Raw genomic sequence first — 20,188 nt, 5'->3', positions numbered from 1 at the left:
CGGTCTCCAAGGGTACATGTGTGTCTGGTGGGTCAAGGAGAACCTAGGAATGTGAGTGCAGCTGGTGTATGGCACTAGGAGGGCTTGAACGGCTAGTGAAGAGGTTCAATCATCTTTTCTCTCCCAGGATTGAGAGAGCCAGACACACCACTGCCCTAGGAAGAAATCTGTGTAGGAAGGTCAAAGACAGGTCCATTCAAAGGAGAGACAGAGGCTGCTGCTATGGTGAGAGTGAAAAAAAATAGAATGTTGGGGGATTAGTTATGATTATGGGAAATATTAATTGTGCTCTGTTAACCATGATTGCCTTGTGTTGGTTCAAGAAAGGACATTCTGACCTGGCTAGGAGTTGTATGCCCCTGGGACAGCTGTGGGCAAACTACGGCCCGAGGGCCGGATCCAGCCCGTTTTGAAATGAATAAAACTAAAAAAAAAAAAGACTGTACCCTTTTCTGTAATGATGTTTACTTTGAATTTATATTAGTTCACACAAACACTCCATCCATGCTTTTGTTCCGGCCCTCCCGTCCAGTTTAAGAATCCACTGTGGCCCTGGAGTCAAAAAGTTTGCCCACCCCTGCCCTGGGACCTGGGAGTCAATCTTAAACCAGGGAGTCAGCCTTGGAATGTGACCCATTCTCATTCAAGAACAGCCTATTGTCATGGAAAGATTAAAAACCTTGTTGCCCAAACAATGGAGTCCCACCCCAGCCTCCTACTTCTCCATGCTTGTAATCCCTACTTCCTCAGGTAATCTTTGTTTTACCACAAATAAACAGCTGGTTTATAGGGGGCTGCAAAGCAGATTTTTGTGGATGACCTGTTGCTCTCCCATACTGCTGGCATTATAGGAATAAACGCTCATATATGATTCAACCCTGTCTCTGCTGAATTGGCTCAAGTAGTGACAGGCAGCCCAGACCCTTTGATTGTCCTGTTACACTATCTCTGAGCCTTTTCCCGTGCTGTTGTATCTGTTTACACAGCTCTCCCACTCCACTCACCACCAAAACCTCTACCATTGTCCTGGGCCTCACCTACTAATGGCACATGATCTTGGTCAGGAAGCATCCTGTGAAGCCCCAGGACTTGCCAAGTGCCTCTCCCTAGTATTTACAAAGCACCTTGGGCTTAAGTGCCCATCAGTACATGAGTGGCTAAAAAAGCTGTGCTACATTTATACCATGGAATACTGTGCAGCAGTAAAAAAGAACAATCTCTTACCCTTTAAGGTAGCATGGAGGGACTTGGAGAGTATCAGGCCAGGCCTGACGTTCCAGCTGAGCGTACAAACTGGAGTCCTTGAGTTTTTGGACTATCTGAGCGTTACTGAGAGACAGATCCGACTCCTCCTGCCACATTTCCCCTGCCCTAGCCCGCCAGGCGGCGAGGACAGGCCGCCGGCGCGGAGACAATGGGCTATGGGGTCCCGCTCAAGGCTAGTGACACTTCTCCTGGACCTTTTTACCCTGGGACGCCTCAGCGGGCGTCACCAAGCAACCGCTCGGCGTGCGTCCATTCCTCTCTGGTGCCCCTCCGCCCCTCCCTATATCTATTTCTTATCTATATCTTATCTATATCTATGTATATGTATATGTATATGTATATGTATATGTATATGTATATGTATATCTATATCTATATCTATATCTATATCTATATCTATATCTATATCTATCTATCTATCTATATATATATATATATATATATATATATAGAATATTAGCCATAAAAAAGAATAAAATCTTGTCATTTGTAACAACATGGATGTACCTGGAGGGTTTTATGCTAAGTGAAAGAAGTCAGGCAGAGGAAAATAAATACCATATGATTTCACTTACTTGTGGAATCTAAAAAAAAACAAAACAAAACAAAGAAAGCAAAACAGAAACAGACTCATAGATCCAGAGAACAAAGTAATGGCTGCCAGAGGGGTTAGGGGTGAGGCTGGATGAAAAGGTGAGAAATAAGAAGTACAAACTTCCAATTATAAAAGAAACAAGTCACCAGGATGTAATGAACAACATAGGAGTGGGAATGTAGTCAATAATATCATAATACCTTTGGACAGTGACAGATGATTATTAGACTTATCATGATTATCACTTGAGCAAGGTATGTAAATATTGAATTATGTCGTGAAACTAAAAATATATATTTGTAGTACTATATTATACAAAATATATTTTATTTCAACTATAATAATAAAAAGGAGTAGTCGCAAATATAATAAAAATGCATACAATTTATATCAAAGATTACTTTAAAGATGATACTGAGGGAAAACGCACAAATGACTTGAATAAAGGGAAGGCGTATCAGTTCCTGGATAGACAGGAAAATGTAACATCACCAAAATTTCAATCCTCCCTAAGTTAATCTATCAATTTAACATGATCTTTTAATATATTAAATTTTCAAGGGCAGGGAGTTGCCAGATTCAGAATCACAATATAATTCTATAGTAACTAACAAAGGGGGGGAGGGGGAGAAGGAGTCATGAAGAAGCAACCTAACCTACTAGGAATTCTAAATTATAAAGTTATAATGATGAAAATTGTATAGAACACAAATATATAGATCAATGGAATTGATTTAAGAGAGGAAGGAGGAGGGAAAGAGAGATAGAAACATCAATGATGAGAGACAATCATTGATTGGCTGCCTCCTGCATGCCCCCCACAAAGGATCAAACCTGCAACTCAGGCATGTGCCCTGACTGGGAATCAATCAGTGAGCCATGCCAGCTGGGTTCCAATTATATTCTTAAAACAGAATAGAATGGAAATGTTTTTTAAAATGAGGCAGTTTTACTAGTATAGGGACCGATATGGGACACTAACCAAGAAATATATATATATATATATATATATATATATATATATATATATATTTTTTTTTTTTTTTTTAAACTGAGCGTACAAACTGGAGTCCTTGAGTTTTTGGACTATCTGAGCAATACTGAGAGACAGATCCGACTCCTCCTGCCACATTTCCCCTGCCCTAGCCCACCAGGCGGTGGGGACAGGCCACCGTCGTGGAGACAATGGGCTATGGGGTCCCGCTCAAGGCTAGTGACACTTCTTTGTTGTTTAAATTTTTTGGTATGTTTTTATTGATTTTTAAAGAAAGAGGAGGGGAGAGGGAGAGAAAGAAACATTGATCAATCACCTCCCATATGCATCCCAACCAGGGATTGAGCCTGCAACCCAGCTATGTGCCCTGACCAGGAATCAAACCCGTGACCTTTCAGTATATGAGACGAGGCTCCAACCAACTGAGCCACACCATCTGGGGCCCCAAAAATATTTTAAACAAGAAAAGCAAGGTGGTAGAAATATATATGTTGAAAAAATCATTTGTTGAAAAAATATAGATGCTTGTATGTGGACAGGTCATCTGAAAGAATAAGTATGAGTCTGGTAGTAATTGCCTCTGGAGAGGAGCATTGAGTAGGTGACGTATAGGTAGAAAGGGAACTCATTTTCACTTATTCCCTTTTGTATCTTTTAAATTTGTACCATATGTTATACATTATCTATCCAAAATTAATTAAATAATTTCTTTTCAGAGCTGTGTTACAAGCTCAGGGGTTCAGGACTTGGTTGACTATGCTTGCAGAATGCACATTAATTTGAACTTTGTAAAGTAGCTTCTCAAAAAGCTACTTGTGGAATGGAGGGAAGGAATGTGCATGTGCTTAAGGTAACCTGACGTGCTATGGCAACCATGAGGAGTGCCTGTCCTCTGTACTGCCATGCCTAACACCTGGATCTAAGCATGCTTTCTCCAGGAGGAGGGCAGCGGCATGTGTACTAACAATATGGAGCAATCCCATGCTCTGACTCCTGGAAGCAGCCTAGGAGGGTGCTGCTGCCGCGGTACACAACAGATGGCTAAGTATAAACTGTGTTTTAAAAACACAGTGGGCTCCTATTGGCATTCCTGTTGGCAGCACCAATCTTCAGCTAGTCAATACCATTTAATGTGAACTGTGAGCAGAGCACACTGCTAGGCCTTATGGGGACAGCTAGTAAAGGAGTGTTTCCCAAACCTGCCTGGGCACATTAAACCTGCTGAATCAAAATCTCTTAAGAGAGGCCTGTGAATCTAAGCTTGATCAAGCATCCTCATTGATTTTCATGATCAGTTAGGTTTGGGAAACAGTCATAAGAAGTGTGAGGTAAGAAGGGATAGGAGGGAGAAACAGGAAAAAAGGAGAAAAATCCATGAAAACATAAAGCAACATTAAATACAAAAACTAACTAAATAGTTCTAGCTGTTGGAAGCCATTTGTAAAACCTTAAAACAAAGAGTAAATATGGAACTTTTTGTTTAAGATGAAAAATGTTGGTTAACTTGGGATTTGGAAGAAAATTCTTTTTTTTTTTAAAAAATATATTTTATTGATTTTTTTACAGAGAGGAAGGGAGAGGGATAGAGAGTTAGAAACATCGATGAGAGAGACACATCGATCAGCTGCCTCCTGCACACTCCCTACTGGGGATGTGCCTGCAACCAAGGTACATGCCCTTGACCGGAATCAAACCTGGGACCCTTCAGTCTGCAGGCCAATGCTCTATCCACTGAGCCAAACCAGCCAGGGCGAAAATTCTTTATATATTGATTCTTTATTTTAAAACAAGTTAGCAAAAATATTTAAATAGGACTATTTTTCTTCTTGTAAATGAGGATATGAGACTCAGTGTTCCCTAAACATCACTATCTATATATAAAATCCTAATATACAAATAGACCAAATGGCGACACACCGAACCAGTCGCTATGACGTGCGTTGACCAACAGGGGCTGCACGCAGAACATAGTGGGCATTGGCTGCGGCGGGATGGTGGAGCAGGTGAGTGGGGGCACCAGATCAAGGCAGGGCGCAGGTCACAGTCATCAGGGTAAACCTTTGATGGTTACTAAAAATTCTTTGCTCCCACACACCACGGTCCTGCTTGCACCCGCTGCCGGTGCTGGAGCCACCACTCACACCTGCTGTTGGTGCCCAGCACCGACCCTGATTGCTCCACACTGTCAGTTGGTGTGAGCAGCGGCTGCCGCCCCGATCATCCCTCAGGGCTTCTCCACCTCCCCCTGCTCCTGAGGGGTGATCAGGGCATCAGCTGCTGCTCACACCTGCTGACGGTGACAGCCCAGCTTGCACCTGCTGCTGGCGCTGGCCCCAGTCGCCCCGTGCCGTCAGCACGTGGGAGCGGCGGCGGGAGCGGGGCTGCCAACAGACGGGACCGGGGGGGGCCACGGCAGGAGGGGCCGGGCAGGGGCATGGAGGATGGGCTGAGACCCACCCCTGTGCCCCCTGCAGCCTTGAAGCCTACAGTGGGCCCCCAGTCTATATAATAAAAGCCTAAGTGAATTTATACACTAGGACCCTAGTCTATATAATAAAAGCCTAAGTGACCATTACGGTGGAATGACCAGAACGATCGGTCGCTATGATGTGCACTGACTACTAGGGAACAGACACTCAATGCAGGAGCTGCCCCCTGGTGGTCATTGTGCTCCCACAGGGGGAGCATCACTTAGCCAGAAGCCAGGCTCATGGCTGACGAGCGCAGCGGCCTCCACAGCAGCACTAAGGAGCAGCGAGCCGAGTGGTAAGGAGCAGCAAACAGGCGAGCGGTAAGGAGTGAGAGGCCCCAGACTGCGAGAGGGCACAGGCCTGGCTGAGGAACCCCTCCCCAACTGTGCACAAATTTCGCATACTGAGCCTCTAGTTAGTTCATAATAATGTAGACACATAACATGAGGGCTAAATGTTCAAGCTCCCCTGTAATTAGAATTCTCACAAAATTAAAGTGAGCCAAGGACTCCAGCAGAAGGATCCTGGATTCCTGTTTTCTCTAGGTTACCCTTCAAAGCCTCAGTGGATAGAGAATCCCAGGAGCCTAGTCACATTTGTTCTTCCAGAACCTCTAATCCAGTGGTTCTCAACCTTCTGGCCCTTTAAATACAGTTATGTTGTGACCCAACCACAAAATTATTTTCATTGCTACTTCATAACTCTAGTGTTGCTACTGTTATGAATCATAATGTAAATATCTGATATGCAGGATGGTCTTAGGCCACCCCTGTGAAAGGGTTGTTTGACCGCCAAAGGGGTCGTGACCCACAGGTTGAGAACCGCTGCTAATCTCTCCTTTACTGCTCTGAGGCTACATATGTGGACAATTACTTGAGGTCCCTTAGAATTGCCTATACGTAATGATTTAACATTATGTTTTCAGATCCCATTTTTAAAAATGGTTAGAGAATGTTTTTTCATCTTTTGTAAAACTGCTCTAAACTATAATCACTATTATCTTGTTCAATGGCCCTTATATAAAGTTCTACATGAAAAATTCATCTTCGAGCTGAATGTCAAGAAATATAATTGCCTCTCTTAGTGAAATGTTGTGCTTCCTTTTTAAAAAGAGATGAGTTATATAACCTCTTTCTCCCTCTTACTCTCTCCCCCTCTCTCCTGTTTTCATCGTAGCTGCCAGGAAGTACAGATTTAAATTTTATGTTCCACTGAGGTACTGTTCTTAACCTGTGCTTTTCGATACAATCTCCTCACCCCTGGTTTATCTGGCTCCTGTTCTTACAGGATTGTTTTTAAAGGTTCTATTATGTCTGGGTCTTTTACTTGAATACTTTTGGAAATTGACAGAACATAAGACAGAAGTGAAGGAACAAGTTGGGTTCCCATTGATTGGGGTTTTACTATATTACCAGGAAGTATATAGAATTTAAATAATCGAAGTTAAATCAGATTCATTTGGGAAGAAAGATCTAGGAAAAGCCGAATGCCAAGGATGCTGGGGGTGGAAAAGAAATCATCTTCATGTTACTCACTTTCCCAAGGGTTCCTTGCAGAGGGATATTACCACCCGGGGCAGGAAATCAATACTATATAAAGAGGAGCTACTAGCTCATAATTCCTTAATCAATTCTGGCCCAATCATGTCAGCGACCCTCCTGTCACCCTGCGAAGCAAGGATGGGGCAGGATGGCTGCCTCCTTTACCCACAGGTTGCAGAGAAGGTCAAATCACTTGAGGTTGATCATTTGTCACTCATCGCCTATTCAGCTTAGCAAAAAGTTTTTAAAAAGAAAGAAATGCTGGGATTTTTCACCTTGTTCAGGCACTAGGCGCATTAGGAAAATTACCCTTATTTGTCCTTATTACACAGATGAAGCGGCAGGTGTCCCCAGCGGGAACATCGGACTGTGACAGACAATTCTGTTCCTGCCCCACCACATGTGGCCCCCACGCTGGAAGCAGGAGGAGTGTGAGCTCACAGGCCCAGCATCCAGAGCCCAACACCCCGCACCCCCAAGGGTCTCCCTGCCCACAGTCTGTGTCACCGACTTGTGTGGCATATCGAGTCTCACAGATTTGCCATTCCATGCAAAGCTTCTCTCTGTACAGCCCACACAGCTAATGCCTGTGCTATATTTCTCTCAGTTTTCCCTCCTCCACCCACAGCCCTGCTGACTTCTCTCCACACAGGAGAGACAGAACAGCTGAGGAAACAGCCAAGCAGTGGAAAATTTTTGAAAGTGTTTTGAGCCCACCCAACCTGAGGAGAGCATTCAAAGAAAAACAGGAAAGGGTGAGTAGGAGCTCCCTCAGCCCCCGCACACAAGCCAGGGATTGTCACTCCCGCCTACCCCCAAGCCCAACAGGGACTGCCTGCTGGGATGAGCCACTGGTGCCCCCACACAAAAATATGCAAATGTGTTTTCTGTGAGGATTATGGAATGGAGGCAATTGCTGGGCTATTTCAGACACTGCGTCATGGAACTTGGGAGCACAATGGGCTCACTGCATTCAAACACCCACCACAGGAGCTGATCCAGCACCTTTGGTTTTAAATTGGAATATCCTAGAGGCCATCATACTGAGAGAACACATGCAGGTTTGAAGATGAATGTTTCCATGTGTGTGTGTGTTTTCATATTATTCATCCTTTCCATTTTCTTCCAACTTCTCTTCCTACTCCAGACCAGAACTTTTAAGGCTGTCTGTCTTTTCAGGGACTGAGTGGGAGAAAGAGATGTGAAGTGATTTAGTTCTTAGTTCTTTCTCTTCTTTGCTAGAGACTCCAGCCAGTTAGACTTGGATTTGGCAAGCACAAAAGATTGGCTAATCCCATCATTCATCCACTCATTCATTCATTAAACAGACATTTATTAAATATCTACACAGACAATATCCCAGTCCTCTCCCAGTCAAACTGAGTCACATAAAAAAGAAGTAATTGCCCTAACCGGTTTGGCTCAGGGGATAGAGCGTCAGCCTGTGGACTGAAGGGTCCCAGGTTCGATTCTGGTCAAGGATATGTATCTTGGTTGTGGGTGCATCCTCAGTAGGGGGTGTGCATGAGGCAGCTAATCGATGTTTCTCTCTCATCAATGTTTCTAACTCTCTATCCCTCTCCTTTCCTCTCTGTAAAAAAATCAATAATCAATAATCTCTCTCTCTCTCTCTCTCTCCATATATATATATATATATATATATATATGTATATATATATACATATATATATATGTATATATATATACATATATTTAAAAAAAGAAGTAATTGTTGATCCCCTTACTTCCCTGCACTGAATGGCCTCTGGATTAATTTTTGGATCTGGTTTAGCATAGGGCTTTTGCATAGATCCTAGAACCAAAATAAGGGCTATATAACCAATGGATAAGCAAGATTATAAGTGCCCTTCACTATCTGTGACCCATGAAAAGGTTTCCAGCCTATAGAACTAGACCTGTCTCCTAGCTAAGTATCCAAACACTAAAATTAAGTCATTTACCATTCTTCTTTACTTTGTTGGCACAGTTTTATTTTTTCCCCATTTTGAATAAGAGATTATCTTCAAAGCTTGTCAAACTTTCCTTATTAGAGTCAGTATCATGTGTGCAATCCTAATTGATATTTGCCCATTCAGGTAATACATATTTATTGAGTAGCTACAATATGCCAAACACTGTCCCAGGCACCGAGGCTGCAGCCTTACATAATGATCCCTCCATGTAGTCAAGTGAGTAGGATCAGACAACCCTTGGCTTGCTGTTCTTTCCAAGACACCCAACAAATTATGTGCTGCTGGGCAGAAAGCCAAAGTGAAGAATGTGGTTCTAATAGAGAGGAAAGTAGGAATTATTTGCTTTTATTGACTGTGGTGATCAAGTTTTGAGGTTCTTTGTTTATCAATTCTATTTCTGACTAGCTGTCTACAGTGGAAATCTTAGAGATTGAGCAATATAGATTATAGTTAATGTTTTACAGTTTTAAACCATCAGACACTGTAAGGAATGTTTTAAAGTGGTTGTAAGAACCAGATGGTCAAAAGACCTAAGACGCATGGCCGCTGACTTTTCTTTCCCTCCGGAACTCTTAAATTGGAGTACCAAAAGAAATACAAAAAAGTTTTGCAGCCCTGGGCCTCTGAGCTTAAGGATGAATTACTTCACAGTCTGTTGATGCCCACCTAGGGTATAAGTCATTGAGATATGGTGCATCCGCAATAGACTTAGCAAATGAGTAGGGTTGTGATTTGTGGCCAACAAAATTTTGCTTGCTTCAAAAAATTATCTATTGTCAGACCAGCAGTGATTCAGAGACTGGAGAATCATCCATGGGCTGTGGATTGGACATACCATTCCACCTCCTGGCACTGGCTAGTCTTTTAGCACCTAAGTGGAAAACAGCTCTATCGCCAACACAGCTCCAAACCATCAACAAGGCTCTGCATGTGGAATTTCCCTTCATTTCTAAACTTGCTGGACTATATCCATTCAATAATAAAGGATACTTGTATTGTTTCATAACAACTATAAACTTCTGCTTATCCAGCCTCTCAGATGCTCTCCTTTGATGAGGAAGATAAAAATGAACCCACTGGCAAAGTCTCAGCTAGAATAAACTAATGACAAGCCTTATGTTTTGCTAAGTTCAACTTTTGTCTTTATGAAATTGGTGGATGGCCACTGTTCCCCTACAAGTGGAACTGTCATTGTTACTTTGGCTTTGATAGAAGGGTTTGTTTGGAATACATTGTTCACTGTTGATATCAAATAAACATTTGTTTTTGCTTTGAGGGCCCCAGATTGATCAGAGAAAGGAAAAACATTAATCAAAGGGGCTGTGAATGGTACTGCATTCTCTCTTTACATCCATTTTTTTTTTTTCCATGCGACAAAGGAATCTAAGGATACACAATAGCTCCCAGTGGTCAGGTTGTTGAGGTATGCTATCTTCGTCTGCATAAGGACTCCACCATTTACTACCTTGGCTAAATTATTTAACCATCCTGAGCCTCAATTAATGGAGGTCATTTCCTTCCTCCTAGGACTGTTGAGAGGGCTAAATGAGACTTAGCACAGTTCTTGGCACGTTGAAGGCCCTCCGTGGATGCCACCTCCCCTCCTGCTTCCCTTCCTCTTCTCCTTGTAGCCACATTTATTAGATGGCATCACAGTTCCCTCAGTGGCATGGCTACTAGGTCTCAGAGTTTCCAGGTTTCTGCTGATTAAGAATCCAACTGTGCTGATGTTATTTATGCAAATGCCAACTGGGGACTAATGCCATAGCAAGGATGAGTCATTCCAGAACACTCCTCAGAGAACTGGATTTTCCTCCCTTAGGGAGGAGAAGGGTGGGAGAGACTGCCCTGGGACTCAGCACTCCTCACATAACGTTCTCACAGCATCAGAAGTTTTTGTAGAAAAGGTACAGGGCTCCTCTTAGCCACATTAAATAGGGGTTAGCAGCTCGGCTGTGAAATCAAACAAAGCAGGGCTCGAATCCCGAGTGCCACTCACTAGCTGAGTAGCCTCTCAAAGTACCTGTTTTCTGTCAGAGTTCTTCTGAAGGTTAAATAAGGCGACACATAGAAAGCATCTAGGACATTGACTTGGCACGTAGTAAATGCTCAATAAAAGTTATACTCTCCCTCTGAGTGTCTCTGTCCCTGTCTCCCCTACTCTGTCTCTTCCTTTCCTTTTGCCCTTTCTCTGCCCCCTCCACCCCTCTGGCCTGGCCTGCTTTCACCTCTCAGCTACTTGCTGAGTGTTGAAGCCTGCCTTTCAGCAATTGGCATGTTAGCAGAGATGCACATTTGCTCTGATCTCACTTCTGCTGAAATGCCTACATCCTACCCGACCAACATTAATTCATCTTTTGATCATTATTTTGTGAAAATTGTCTTCACAGACTTGAAAGAAACTATAATTATTGTTCAGTTGTATGAAATCTCACATCATAACTAAATAAATAGTTGTTGACTGATCATGTAAATAAGAGCTTAATAATACACTTTGTTGAAAAGCTGTCTAATTTCACACCATTATTTCTAAGTCCCATAACCTATCACAATAGTTTACCTCAGTAAATTTGTTTTTTTAACTAAAAATGTCTCTATCAAAATATAAATATTAATAATAGTGGTCTTAATATCCATAATGGAACATGAAGTTGTCCTATTGCCATGAAGCAGAAGAAAACACAGCTTAGTAAATGAATTAACATTTACCTTATGCCCATTGGATGCACAGGCCTTTACTGATAAATTCTAGCTTCATAATTTTAGTGAGAAAGCTTTACATTTCTTTTTCTCCTGCAAAAATCTCTAGATTCTTCATGCTCTTGGAGAAGCAGGTTATGTCTCTGGGATTATATGTGTAATTAGCTCCTTTAATATTAGCAATATATTACAGACATTAAAATTTACATTTATACATTACAAATACATATTTACAATGTATGACAAACTCACCATTTGTTTTCTGAATTAGGTGGTACCTATTCTAACATAACTAAAATGAGCATAAAATATGCATAAATCCTGTCTAATGATTCAGGTTAAACATACCTCAAAAAATGTTCACTTACATTTTTCTTACAAGGGAGTTATTATTCTGCATGGTAGCATATGTTTTATTACAAACCTAGAGTTCATTGATGAATAGTGATGGAGCTGCAAATCAAGTCAATTTAATTAGCTCAGCAGGATTTCAGAAGTTTTCTCCCTCTATGAGCATAAGCTCAGAGGTTGACTTTAGGCCCTGAGCTAGGCTCCTGGTACCCCAGGTTCTCTCTGTGGAGAGGTGGGGTCTCCCTGTGGAAAAGGATTCTTACCTGAGGCCCTCACCCTCCGGAGAGTGCTGTCTGCAATACTCCAGAGTATAGGTCTCAGATGCCTCTGGATTCGCAGGCTGCCATCGGATGGTGGCCGTGTTCCAGCACACGGTACAGTCCTCCGCACGGATCACAGGGGTGGAGGGTGCTGTAGAGAGAGAACCAAGTCAATGGTGGGGCAATGAATTAAAGTTCTGCTTCCCTGGAGCCTGGGAAGAATTCTCAGGTATGATTTTATTTTAATTTTTTATTAAAAATACATTCTGGGTTGAAAACTCCTTAGGTATAAAATTTTATGTAGTGAAAGATCTCCCTCCCACCCTTGCCTTCCAAAACTTGCCCAGTTTTCACCCATTCCCAGCTAGCTTCCGATATTAGCTTCCTGTAAATCTTATCCAAGTTTCTTTATTATACAAGCAAATAAAAATGAAGATTCTTGTCCCCTTCTCTGTACACAAAATTTAGCCATAATCTTGCCTTCAGTACATGCTCAATAAAATATTTGCTTTAAAAGGCAAGAAGAAAAGATAAAACGGTAGAAATAAGTCATTGATTCCCCTGACGTAGTTAAAATTATCTTCAACGCAATTCAAACTTGGTTTATGCTACTAGTATACCTGCTTCAGTCCCTTGTGAAAAGACTCCATCATGGGAGTGCACTGTCAGCTAAAACCATCACTGCAACACCTTTTGGGGACTCCTAGCACCTATATGATTAAAGCCCAAGCTTCTTAGCTTAGCAAATATTAACTCTGTACACACTAATTAGTTCAGTGATGGCGAACCTATGACACGCGTGTCAGAGGTGACACGCAAACTCATTTTTTTGGTTGATTTCTTTTTGTTAAATGGCATTTCAATATATAAAATAAATATCAAAAATATAAGTCTTCGTTTTACTATGGTTGCAAATATCAAAAAATTTCTATATGTGACATGGCACCAGAGTTAAGTTACGGTTTTTCAAAATGTTGACACACCGAGCTCAAAAGGTTCGCCATCATTGAACTAGTCTATCTCACCTTATGGCTTTCCTCTACTTGTTTTGAAGCCAAAGAAATAATACCAAACTTATTTTTGTGTCCTGGACACTCCACACTGTTTCTTACCTTGATGTCTCTGCTCATAGGATTTCTTCAAATGAATACAGCCTTTTAACACTTTACTTCCTACTGATCCTTTAAAGGAGCTCATTCGGGCATCAGTTCTAGGAAGGTATTTCTGATTCTGCCCCCGCTCAAGGCAGACTCTGGTACCCCTCTGGAGTGTTCTTATAATAACCTGTGTATAACTGGATCAGGGCCCTAGCACCAAAATTTGTCCATTGTTGTATATGCCACATTACACAACACCCAGCATGCAATAGGCTTACTAAATGCTTATTGGTTGACCTCAAGAGTCTGTGAAAAATTGAGTATTGCCTCCTAACACCCTCTTAACGTCTCCTTACCTGTTCTAAAAATTGCCCTTTCGCTGGGCAGGCTACATCCGGTGAAGTTCACAGCCATTACCCACACTTGATAGTATCGATCAGGTTCCAAATCTTCAAAAATGCAGTAGCTTTCTTTCACTGTAACTCTGTATTCTTCTACCAAGTCTAGCATAAAACACAATCATAAATTCTAGGGTGTCTTCCAAAGTTAATTGAAAGTTACAGTTATTGGAAAAATTGGTCTATGACTTTTTTCAGTGGAAACCCCAAAGTGATAAGCTTACAGATATCATTATGTGGTAGATCACTTTAGAATACATAAGAAAGCAATAGAATTCTGAAAAGAGATATTTAGAATGACATAGTATTATTTATGAACACGTATAAAAAATAATAGCATATTAGTAAAATTCTGAGCTTCATATTCTACAATTAAATTAACATTTCAATAGCAAATACTAAAGCTGCAGAGTTTGTTAGCTTAAATTTCAATAATACATTCTCAAGATAATCCCTGAGAAGCAATGCCAATATTTTAGGAGAGTATATAATAAAATAGGACAACCGCATGGTACAAAGCATCTTTATAGATTAGTAAACCATTTTAGTATTCTGAATGATTTTCATAGTTTCAAATCTTGATTCCTTCTCATGAATTCAAAAATTCTTTCAACTAGGGATTTCCATAATATGTAGAAATACTTAAATAACTTTGATAAGCCATAAACTATTCTAAGAAGTAACTTCATTCAACCATTTCCTAAAATTTATGCTATTTTGCTTTCAATATTTTAGTAGTAAATATTACTCAATACCATTCTTAACACTGGTCTCTTTGGGCGTTATAATAACACCCAATATGATTTTTTACTGAAAGTTTCTCTCCTTAAAAAGAACGATTTAAAAAATAGTCTAAGGTAATTTCAGTTATCCTCCCTTATTATTCTTGAATGCCACATCTTCAAAACCCCTCAGGTAAGAAACCCATATTGTTTCTTTTTAAAGGAAATTTAGGAGCTTTTAAACTCAGCAGGTTTCTTTAATTGCATCTCTATTTCCCAATGAGTAATACTTTCTGGACAGAATATTTAATTTAAATAATGTTATGAGGACTTATACACTGAAAAAACATTTCCCCCATAGCCTACAAATTATGACTGTAGTTTTCAATGGAATCATCCTTTCAGGCTACGTTGTGTTACCCCAGTACTTTTAACAATGTACATAACATGTTACTGGACCCCCTATTTCACACAGCATGGTATCATGGTGTATATCATCAGATTAATTAACTGGCATTAGCAGAATTCAAGGCATTAAATAAATGAGACAGGCTATATAAGTGTTTGGGGAATGGTGGGGGCAGGTGAAGCACATTTAAAAAGTACTCTAGGCAAATAGTTGCTAAGAGAATCTGGAGAGCCAGATTTCATTATATAACTGGATAAACAGGGAGCTGAAGTACAGTATCCACTACTTATCCAAAGGAAATATGCCCCAAACCCTCAAGGGATGCCTGAGGGGTAGAGAGACAGAAACCCTAATACACTGTTTTGTCCTATACATACATACCTATAATAAAGTTTAATTTATAAATTAGGCACAGTAAGAGATTAATAACTAATAAAATATAACAATTATAACTATACACTATAATAAAAGTTAAGTGAATGTAAATGTAGTCTCTTTCTGTCAAAATAACTTATTGCACTATACTCACCTTTTCACCTAACACAGTGGTCGGCAAACTGCGGCTCGCGAGCCACATGCGGCTCTTTGGCCCCTTGAGTGTGGCCACGAAGTTTCAATCGCACTGTACGTGTGCGCCCGCACGTGGTATTTTGTGGAAGAGCCACACTCAAGGGGCCGCAGTTTGCCGACCACTGACCTAAAGAAATCACTTTACAGCTTCTCTTTGGCATATCTGAATTGCCTGCATCACTACATTTGTGCTTTTGTTCAGTAAAATAAGAGTTACTTGGACACAAGTACTTCAACACTAGGGTAGTCAATCCGATAACCAAGATGGCAGCTACTACGTGACTCAGGGGCAGGCAGCACACACAGCATAGATGATTCATGTCCCAGGCAGGATGGAGCAAAACATTCGGGATTTTATCACGCTACTCAGAAATGCATGCAATTTAAAACTTATGAATTGTTTATTTCTGGAATTTCCCATTTAATATTTCTAGAGACTGAGGTTGTCTGTAGGTAACTGAAACCTTGGATGGAGAGTGAAACCTCAGATAAGGGGGGACTACTGTATAACAAAACAAACACAGATTCAAGCAAACAAAAATATAAGCTTTGCAGTCTAAAAGAACTGTGTTTGAATCCTGCTGCTATCATGTATAAGCTGTGTGGTCTTGGGTGAATTTTTTAACCTCATATTGGTTTTCTCATTTGCAAATGGGATAATAGCACTTACCTTGCTGTTTTGTCACAGCTATATGGTAATAGTTTCCCAATAAAATATGAATTCTTTTTATAAAATTTTAATATGTCTTTATTGATTTTAGAGAGAGGAAGGGAGAAGGATAGAGAGATAGAAACATCAACGAAAGAGAAACATGGATCGCTGCCTCCTGCACACCCCTTACCAGGGATCAAGCCAGCAACCCGGGCATGTGCCCTGACTGGGAATAAAACTGGTGACCTCTTGCTTCATGGGTCTATGCTCAACTACTGAACCACACCAGCTGGGCTAAACTAGAAATTCTTATGGACAAAGCCAACTTTACACTATGTCAGGGATTGCTTTTCTTACTTTTTTTCTAATTTAAATAAGAACCACATGACATCTCAGAAGACTTAAATATTGGCATCAGTGAAATTTATTATAATCAATCCTGCCACATGATTATCTGGTTTCTAAGATACAGGGTGAGGCAAAAGTAGGTTTACAGTTGTGTGTATGTAAAATAATAGAGCAATTAATAAATAATAATACAAGAATAAACTCACGTACTCACAACTGTAAACCTACTCTTGCACCACCCTGTATATGGGTCTGTCTTCAACAGGTAACACAGTATGCCAGCACTCCCAGCTCTGATTCATCACTAAGTACAACCTTAAACTGCTTGGCTTCTAGTTCTTGTTAGAAGTCCTACTAAGCAGAGATATTTGCAGGAGTTCCACTATAAGACATGCCATCCACTCCCCCTGCCAAGCTCTTTCACCTCGATCTGCACATTAATTTGGGACACTAGAAGATTATACCACATCTAGGCCCATGCCTTCATAAGTGTGCACTCTGAATTACCTTTGTAGTGTGTTTAAAGATTTTATCCAAAGTAGAGCTGAGGAAATGCCAACCATGGCAGCCAATGGTGCATTTGCATTAAAATTATTGTGGAAGTCACTGTCCTATACGGCTCCTTTCTCCTCCACAAAGTGGCACACATTATGACCACATACTGATTGAAACTTTGTTCTCTCTGAAACTCTTACATGTCACCTCCCTTCTGAAAATGAGGATCACTTAATTGCTCCTGCTACCCTGAGGCTCAAAGTCAAATATGAATCTCAATGACAATATTCATGTTGACCACGAGGATATTTATGCATTTTTGTTTTCCCTTACCCTGATTTCCAAATTTGCTTATATTTCATTTCATTATGCTGCTGTTGGTTTGTTGTTATTTTTATAAGTAGCTATGAATGCTTTATGGAAAGAGCCATAATATGTATATGTTTAAATACGTCACATTAAGATGCAGAAATGTACACATGCACCTGTATCTGTATTAGCAATCCTACCATTTACTTCTTGGTCATCCTGTGGCTCCTCCATGCAGTACACCTGGAATGAGTCGATGACATCTTCCTTGTTTATGCTCCAATAAACCGCAATTGTTGTGCTCGTGGCAGAATTTGGTTCCTGAGGTTCTAACCTAGGAGGCTGTGGAACTGGATGGAATATAAGCAACATTTATTGTAACTAATGCTGATTTTATGGATTGGTTTTTCTTTCTTTTTTCAAATGTCACTTACAAAAAATTCTAACAATACAGAAATACATGAAGTAACACTGAGAGTTCTCCTTTTTCCCCCAATACACCACTAATCCCAAACCCTAACATTCCACTGCTGTAGTTCAGTGGTATCCCTCAAAAACGTTTTCTTTGAATTTGTATATGTGTATATATAAGACACATAGAAATAAATAAAAATGGATCTCCAAATGGATCACTTGAGAATATTCTTCTATAGTTCTATATTTAGAGAAATTAACTTATACAGGTTAGACTCGAGGATACAGCAAATGACTTGTTTTTTCTTTGAAGCAAAAACTTGAGTATGCTTTGCTAGATAACCAATGCCGTATCCTGCTACATCAATATAGAGTCTATATTCACATTAGACAAATGAAACCACTTTTAACTATAGGTGCTGTATCATCAAAGCTGAAAAAGACTTGCATGAATAAAATAACAAAATATACTTTATGAAATTACTATCCTATTTTCTCTTTCCAGCATGACCATAGCTACAAGTTAAAAAGAAATTTAAACAAAATGTTAAAATTACATAGGGGGAAAAGTACCCTATTAACTGATAAAAGTATAAGGTTTAACTATCTATTAATACTCTATTGTTTTAAATTGTAAAGTCAACAATATTCTCAAGTATTTTACTAGATATTTGAAAGTTTATAATTTTGTATATTGAACATGAACAGTATATACAACACCATAAATCAAGCACCTATGCGATTCTCCTCCAACATTTTTGAGAGACAAAAGCACTGAACATATTTTACAAATTAAAAGAAAAGGTTATTCCCATCAATTGAGAAGATGTCATGCTTTTAAATTTATTTTGTGGTTATTTTTTCCAGTCAACAATTTCCTAAGAGATACGCTTACTAAAATAGTGTGAGTCAAATTTTATGAGATTATTTTATTAAAAGTAATGAAATGAAAACAAGGTTAGTTCAACAAGGAGTTAAAAATGAGGAAAAACAAATGGGTCTACAGAATGGCACAAAAAGAGACGATTGAAAAGATTCAATAAAGAGATACATTGCTGAAGAAATACACAGGTATGAGAAATAAGAAGCGGGGTAAGAGAGTGGCCACGTTCATGGGCTTTGGAGCAGAGAGGATGCCTAAAGTAAATGCCAGCCCCCCATCTTATTAGGGGTGTAATTTTAGCCTCAGTCTTCTCATATTTAAATAGGAAAACAACAACAATGATAATAATGCCATTTCTTCTCAGGGTTGTTGTACGAAGCAACATAATATATATTAAGTGCTTAGCAAAGTGCCTGACACATAAACAGTGCTAACATTCAGAAGGCAAATGGCTTTGGCAGGAGCACAGAGACTGGAGTGAGAAGGCAAGAAGCCGCTTATGATGGGGGTGCACTAGGTCTCCACCACCTGTAAATCCGAGAGGGACTCAGAGGTCAGGGATGCTGGGCAGGCTTTGCCTGTCAGGGCACCTCCCCGAGGACTGACAATGGTTCAGAGATCCTTATGCTATCTTTGACTTCACTGTTTGTCTTCCCAGCAGGAAATCAGTGTCACATTCTAAAGGAGTCCATCCGGGGAAATGTAATGCAGTAAATTTTCATGCTGCCCAGGTTTACTGAAGAGCCAAGCAGAATGCTTCAACTCTTGTCAATCATCTCTGAAACAGTGTTGAACTCCTTGAGGCATGAACAATGAAAATGCTCCTGTGTTTTTATTGCTGTTTTTAATGAATTATATATTGAGCAATATCTGCTTTTTTAAAATGGTAACACACACACACACACACCAAATTTTAAGGAAGACGCAGTTGTAGGGAATTAAGCAAAACATGTAGATTAGAAATAATTTTGTACTTAATGTTCTCCTTCTCCCAAAATCATTAAAGTAGAATTTTTTTTTCAAAAACAGAAAATACTCTTACTTTTCAAAATACTCTAAAATTAAAAAGGAAATAGGAATATTTCATAGATGTAATTAAATAATAATTATTGTATTTAAAATTCCTGTGATAGATAAGCATCAGAGACCTGGATTTTATATGTCAGCTACTCTATTTACACTGCTGTAGCAACGAACTTGAATAAGATTAAAGAGAAAATGAGATTCTAAGGCTTCTTTGCCAGAGGAATCACTTCCATGGATTCCCTCAGCCTGAGGAAGTGTCCTGTAAAGAGCTGTAACACTAAGGGAACTGAGCAATAGATCAACTTGGGACTTCAGAATCTGTGCCCAGATCCAGATTCCCACTCAAGGCAGCTTTCACAATAGTCCCCAGGAGTGCAGCATTATTCAGAGTAGCGAAAAGGAACCCAAGTGTACATCCATGAGTGAATGGATAAGCAAAATGCAGTATAAACCTACAATGGAATATTATTCAGCCCTTAAAAGGAAGGAAATTCTGACACATGCTAGAATGTGGATAAACCTTGAAGATATGCTAAGTAAGATAAGCTGCTTATATGAGGTACCTAAAGTAGTTAAATTCATAAAAACAGGAAGTAAACTGGTGGTTGCTGGGCTGGGGGTGGGGAGTTAACAGGTAGAGAATGTCAGTTCTGCAAGATGAAAGAATTCCAGAGATGGATAGTGGTGATGGTTGTACAACAATGTGAGTATACT

At 40.1% G+C, this 20,188-nt stretch overlaps 1 protein-coding gene across 1 annotated transcript in view; it reads right to left on the bottom strand.

Moving 5' to 3' along the window:
• The window catches only part of CMYA5 (cardiomyopathy associated 5), a 102,839-nt gene that overhangs the window by 22,742 nt on the left and 59,909 nt on the right, over positions 1 to 20,188 (bottom strand). The window contains exons 7-9 of the mRNA XM_081088800.1: positions 17,352 to 17,501; positions 13,605 to 13,751; positions 12,155 to 12,302 (exon numbers count right to left, since the gene is read on the bottom strand). Of these exons, the coding sequence (XP_080944926.1) occupies positions 12,155 to 12,302; positions 13,605 to 13,751; positions 17,352 to 17,501 (445 nt within the window). The remainder of the gene's footprint in view (positions 1 to 12,154; positions 12,303 to 13,604; positions 13,752 to 17,351; positions 17,502 to 20,188) is intronic.

Source organism: Myotis nattereri (genome assembly GCF_964212035.1).
Source record: "Myotis nattereri genome assembly, chromosome: 4".
In the NCBI taxonomy this organism is placed as follows: domain Eukaryota; kingdom Metazoa; phylum Chordata; class Mammalia; order Chiroptera; family Vespertilionidae; genus Myotis; species Myotis nattereri.
This window is presented reverse-complemented; position numbering and strand designations above follow the sequence as displayed.